Source organism: Salminus brasiliensis, chromosome 7 (assembly GCF_030463535.1).
Source record: "Salminus brasiliensis chromosome 7, fSalBra1.hap2, whole genome shotgun sequence".
NCBI classification, from domain to species: domain Eukaryota; kingdom Metazoa; phylum Chordata; class Actinopteri; order Characiformes; family Bryconidae; genus Salminus; species Salminus brasiliensis.
This window is the reverse complement of record NC_132884.1, coordinates 5671911-5678639: the sequence shown is the minus strand read 5'-3', so window position 1 is coordinate 5678639 and position 6729 is coordinate 5671911. Positions and strand designations below refer to the sequence as shown.

The 6729-nt window shown below is 43.5% G+C and overlaps 1 protein-coding gene across 1 annotated transcript; it reads right to left on the bottom strand.

The window, feature by feature from the left end:
- Window positions 1–290: 290 nt before the first annotated feature.
- On the bottom strand, window positions 291–3094 carry LOC140559357 (ly6/PLAUR domain-containing protein 6-like). The gene is made up of 4 exons (XM_072682843.1): window positions 2977–3094; window positions 2753–2851; window positions 1474–1598; window positions 291–458 (listed from the first exon to the last, which is right to left on the bottom strand). The coding sequence occupies exons 1-4, from the start codon at window positions 3092–3094 to the stop codon at window positions 291–293; spliced, it is 510 nt and encodes a 169-aa protein (XP_072538944.1).
- Window positions 3095–6729: the final 3635 nt, after the last annotated feature.

Here is a 6729-nt window from a genome sequence, read left to right as displayed (position 1 = left end):
GACCTGATGTTTTGGAGATGCTCTGACCCAGTCGTCTAGCCCCCACAATCTGACCCTTTTAAAGTGGTTCAGATGCTTCAACATCAACTTCAAGAGCTGACTGTTCACTATGCTCTGTACAAGCCTATCATATATCAATATCAATCAATATCAGGTCATATTTGCACTATATCACACTTTAGCAGCATTTAGCAGCTTTAGTGAATTTACAACTGACCGAGGAAAACTATCATATTTTTCCTTTCATGTAAAACCGTTCAAAAAGTCAATACAACCTTTAGTTCAGGTTGTTAATAAAAGTTCAACATGAAGACGAAGATGAAGAACAGAGGGGTGGTACACCCAGGACACAATTTGGTCTCTCGGTTTAACGAGGAATTTGGAGAAAAGATGGCCATCGTCTGGTTCCACGGTACCGGCAGGTTGCAGATGTTTCCTTCACAGCAGGAAATGCAGACCTGCAGAATTGACACCACGGTAAACAAGAGGTACACACACTTGACTATGTGCTGATATGTAATAATAAGGTACACTATGATATTCAACACAATACTGTAATCACTGAGATACAGTCACTGCATTTGAGTGGAAGAAGCTGCACCTATTGCTGACCCAGATGTGCAAATGCACACACACAGCTTGCCTAGTCCCTGTAGAGAAGTCCTGCCATGCCAGTAGAATAGGACTCAGGTAGCAGATAAACATGAACCTATTGGCACCATGCTGCCTAATGCCAGACGTGGGCTAGAGGGGAAGCTATAAAGCCATCCTAGCATTGAGCTGTGGAGCAGTGGAGGAACTGTGTTCTCTGGAATAGTGGTTGCTGCTCCATCAGAGTTGGGGATGAGGTTGGGTGGTGATCATCCAACATCCTGACCTTGCTTCCAAATCTAGAAGTAGGCCATCTTCCCTGGACAGTAGAGACAGTTATTCCAACAAAAGCAGGAGAAACTCTAATTTAATTACCCTTGATTTCAGAAGAAACTATAAATGAGCAGGTGTCCCAATACTTTGGTGAGTTCCAGGTGGGCACGGACTCTGAGTGGGTTTGTACATGATACCCAGTTGGGCTTTCCAAATGGGCCCCATTGTTACAGCCCATCTTAATCTCATATGGGTCCCATCTAAGCCCCCTGTGCAGTGTACAACCCAGATGGGACCAATGTTTAATCCCTCCTGGCCCCATCACTGACCCTGGTGGGCTATCCATACAGGCCTCACATGAGTGACCAAAATGCAGGTACTGGAGTTTCCACTACCATAACAGTGTCAAGGCTATGCTGAGAATGATCCAACGCCCAAGTCATAATAATTAGTCAATGGTGGTCCTATGGTGGCCTATTTCCATTGATGGATGGTACAGCCAGGCCACAAACCTACAAAGAGCACCTAAATGGTACGTGTTTCCAATAAAATGGCCAATAAATGTTAGTACATTAAACCTGGTGTTTGAAATGTTTGATTGGGTTGTACCGTGTTGCCTTCTTGCTCCACACAGCCAGCGGACACACACTGGTCCTGCGCCACACAGCGCTTCGTCACGGACACACTCTCCCCACCGGCATTCATCTGATGGCGTGTGTAGCAGAATCTGGTGTCTTCACAGGATCAGAAACAAAAACCCCATCACAATCAAAATTAGCCTCCAGAACAGGTCTACCACGCCATCTAGTGGTCAGGCAATTCATTGACAAATTCAAGTTACACTGTGTGTTTTAATGTAGATCAGATAAAAGGGGTGTCCTGCTGAGTATAGTACTGTTCAACACAGTACACTATATGTCCAAAACTTTGTGGACACCTTTTTTTAAGAAGTGCATTCAGACACTTTTTAAGCAATTTTAAGTTGCATCCATTGCTGACCCAGATGTGCAAATGCACAAACATAGCTTCTCTAGTCCCTGTAGGCAAGTACTGCCTATAGAATAGGACTCTCTGGAGCAGATAAGCAGGAACCTATGGGCCAGGCCTGGGCTAGAGGGGTATAATAAAGCCCCCCAGCATTGAGCTGTGGAGCAGTGGAGGAACTGTGTTTTCTGGACTGAGGGTTGGTGCTCTAGCCAGTGCTTTTGAGATGAGTTGGGGAGTTGGGGATGATGAGCTGGGGTGGTGATCATCCAAAATCCTGACTTCACTAACACTCTTGTTGCTTTGATGAATGGCATCAAATCCTCATAGCAACTCTCCCAAATCTAGTGGAAAGCCTTCTTCCCTGGGCAGTTTTGAAAACACTCTTGATTTCAGAAGAAACTGTGAATAAGCAGGTGTCCCAATACTTTTGTGTTTATAGACATATCATACTCAGGGCTGTGATTAGGGGGATAACACAATGGCTGCCCATAATCCTCACTATCAATGGTTGTCCTTTATATATAAAATGCTTTTTGAGTATTTCTGAAGTTCTGGACATGCTAGACCCAGCAGAAACTATGTGCAACATCTCCAGCATTAGATCAGTTTAGTTCTCCCTTTTTGTACATTGTTCACTGTTTAAGAATTCAGAGAGTCAGAGAGTCATAGGGCTTTCCAAGGATTTACAACTGCAGGTAAAACAGGCATGAAATTGGCTAAACAGGCACTTCCTCGGCAGACCAACCAGCCTGCAGCTCATTCATATAATGGTCATTGATACTACACTGATTTAGGACATATTGCCAGAGCAGTAATTTAGCAACACATCACCAAAATAAGCCTTCAAGGACCTGTTTGTGTGTGTGTGTGTGTGTGTGTGTGTTTGTGTGTGTGTGAATACCTTTAGGGCAGAACTGGTCAGGAGCCCAGCGGTTGCAGGAGTAGTTGTCTTCAGCATCCTCACAGGTGAAGCATTTAAAGCCTCCAGGGAATGGAGTAGCTAGAAATACACATGCCTCATTTTAAGGGTCCAGTCCAAGGAAAGCTAACATTCACACCGCATCTCTGTTTTCTGGTAAATGTGACAAACTGTAAGAGCTGATGTGTGGCTGTTGGTGCTGGTACCTGATGAATGGAGCTTGATGATGTCCTTTAGGGTGAAGTCCCGGGACAGAACCGCTCTCAGCCTATCAGACAGAAGCGTCACTAAGAGAAGCCAGGTGAGGCTGAGCCAGAGCACCATGACTGAACGACTCCACAATTACCCAGCATTCCATCCAGTGTCCGAAATCATGTCCTACCAATCACCTGGAGTCAGAGGAAGTATGTAGGACAGATGAGAAAGCTCCGCATGATCAGCATCCAAATCACTGTTCTACAGGGGATGTCACTGTGGGGGCCACAGTGGGTCGAGTGCTAAGCCGAGACCTGTGCAGAATCTACAGTGGCATGCAAAGGTTGGGAACCCCTGGTTAAAATGTCATGGCATTTCTTGGTGAGGAAGGAGGAAAGGTTAGATCACTCCTCTATGATGGTCTTATTTGCCGCACAGTACAACAGTCACCGCTACTCCAGAGGCTGCTAAACCTACCTGGAGATCTTTTGCAGTCAAACGGGAGTGTTCAAGCAATTCTTCAAGTAGTTCTCTTAGAAGGAATCTCTCCAAACTTGTCTAAACGGCTCCCTGAAATCGATTTGCTAGCCTTCCTCTGCTTTGTGGCAATCAGTTATTTTAGTGTTCAGAGTACAAGGCAGCTGCTTCAAGGAGCCCGGGGCTGCTGACTATTGGGACAAGGTTTGAGGAGTTGTAGTCGACTGCCTCATCATAATGCCATCTGCTACTACTACTACTACTACTACTTCACACACACACACACACATGCACTCTCCTACTAAACTCAGATGTGGTTCACATATTCCTAAACCAGTCAGAAAACACAAAAAATGGACAGATCCAGGACAGCCTCTGATGCCAGTCAGTAACTCCCATATTCTGCAAGAGTTTAGGCCTTTAGATGGTCTGCTAGGGCAAGATCACACACAGAGCACTAACACTCCCTGTCCCTGACACACACAGACATAGCACACTTGCGTCACTCTGTCAGCGAGTTATCTGAAACCCAGTGTGTGTGTGTGTGTGTGTGTGTGGGTTAAAGGGGTGGTGAATGCGTGTTCACTGTTTGCAGTCAATGCTTTACTTTTAGCAGTAATATGACTGGAGGCCTAAGACGGATTGCCAAGAATATCAACTGCATTACGATCAGTACTGAAGGAAATTGGTCTCGGCTAATGTTTTGTGTGCATATCGTGTATCTTACTACTGTGAGGGGCTACACACCCAGGTTTCCACTCACCTTTACACCTGTGTTAAGTGACAGGCTATGACGTGACAGCGACCCTGGTTTGATCTGACTGGATTTGAGGTCACGCCTTTAAATTAGCACGTGCTGTAATCCGTTCTGATGTCAGATATTGGTGGTATCTGTAGTTTAATGAGGTTTAATGAGGTTTCAGATTGTGACATAGTTTACATTTACACTGAAGGCATTTCGTTTACTCAGAAAATACCCTTCGCTAGTTTGTAAAAGATACCTCTAAAAGTCAGTATAGAGTCCACAACATTCAGCACAACACTTCGCCCAAGTACTCTCGGGAGTCTGCGCTTGGAAACAGCGAGCGTTGGACAGAACAGGACAGAAAAAAGCCTGGACGCTTGTCTTCCGTGGATCTTAAAGGATGGCGGGTCGAGCCGAGCCGTACTTAAAGCTGGAAGGGCTCTTGGGGCAGATCAGGTTTTTGACCATTGCCATCAAGTACGGAGGAGCTGGTCCGTTTTTGGCTTTGTAGGCCAGCGTCAGGGGTTTGAATCTGATGCAGACAACAGCTACAGAGGAGGAGCTGAACATGGCTGAACTCAGAACTTCAATGGCAGGGGCCTGATGGGGAGTTATGTCAATGCTATGTAGCTGGGCTTAATACAGCTCAAACTAGATGCGTTACCATAACGCTATTTGCTCTTAGCATCATCTATAGCTCAATGTGGCTCAACGTGTCCACGCTGGCTAAGACTTTGAGTGTGAACATAAGGTCTGGTATCTGCACATGACCTGCAACTGTTGCTGATTATTAATAATGACTGTGCGCGACATGGACATTATGCATACTGGTCACCCTACGTGCACCAATCAAGAGAACTCCAGTTCCAGCACCAGTCTGGGTGCGTTCCCAGTTATGACATCCATAGTTATGACGCATAATCATCTCATTTATACTGCAATGCAGATTTAATCAAGTCTGTAGTCCACTCAAACATCTATGGTAGACATCTGTGGTTAGACCAGGCGTTTCTCACAATTCCATGGACGCATGCACAGCTGAAAGCACAGATAGATGTCCTCGTCCCCCACCCTCACCCTGTCGGACAGAGAGAGATGAGCAGGCAGACAGGTGTAGACTGCTCTGTTTAAGGCATATGCTGGTATGCATGGGCAAAATACGACATTGCAAATCACAAGTAATATGCATAGCAAGAATAATACATACAAAATGTCAACTGAACAATTTTTACACTGATATGCGTGTCTTTTAGGTCATGTGACCGCCTTGGTTCATCCAAACACCCTCAGAAACACTGATTTGACAATATAATATACACATTTTGTAAAGGCTGGACTTTGCATAGGAGCTCTGTAGTAATTATAAGGAACGATACGCTGTCTGGAGTGCTAATACCCGCTCTAGTATTCCTGTAGTACTGTCCTGCAGTTCTTAGTCCAGTGCTTGTGCACACTGCATGTTCTATATGTAATATAAGTAATTACATAAGTAATTACATTAAAAGCACATAAATGACCCTGATGTGACTGGTTCATCCAAACGCCCTGATTTAAAAAAGTAGTACACACATAAACCAAGTTCATAAATGCTGGACTTTACAGAAGAGCTCTGCAGTAACTATAAGGAACTATAGGACTTATACAGTGCTGTATTATACCTAGCACTGGCACTTGGAAACTTTACCATGGGAATTAACAGGTAATTAACTTAAATTAATGAGAATAAAATGAGAATATTCAAAGCTAGATGTGTTATAGCTGCTAAACAAATATACTGAAGCATAATCTTGGCTAAAATATTTAGATATGATACCAAAACCGTCAAATAGCAAAGCTGCTCCTCAATCCCATGCACATGGCACATTACACACTGAAGGGCTATCAGGAAGAGCACAGCCCCTGTCTCCACTGTTCATCCCTCCATCACATGAACAGCATCTGTCCAGATGATTTCTTTAAAACCTGACACTCGCCACTACTGAAAGCACACATTTGGACCAAAGCACTTCCTAAAGTCAGGTTTGGGCGAGGTTTATATTATTTATTGACAGTAACAGCACTGAAACATCAAGGTGTAATCTTACAGTCGCTCGCTTAGAAAAAATTAATGTGCAAAAAAAAGATTCATTTCAGACTAGTTTACCAAGACAATCTATATTTTTGCCTTAATGGGTTTCTGTAACCAGTAATTAATAGTTATTAATGAATTATTTAACATTTCTAAGACAATTTTTCATTCAAAGAAAGAACTAAGCATTTATAAAGTTCATATGTGTGATAGTTATTATTTGTATTATGTCATCATGTCTGCTGTTGACAAAAAAAAAACTGTACACTGATGATAGTGTATGATCTAGTTCCTTTAAATGATCCAATATGTCCTATTGATTCCCATAAATTCACAAAATTTATTTTAATTACTAATTTACTGGAACATTATCTGAAATTTTCCACCCCACAGTATCCCTATAGTGCTGCCCTGTAGTTGTTTATAACAGCTGTAGAAGTAAGTCCAGTAAGCTGTAGTAGTTACAGGGTTCCC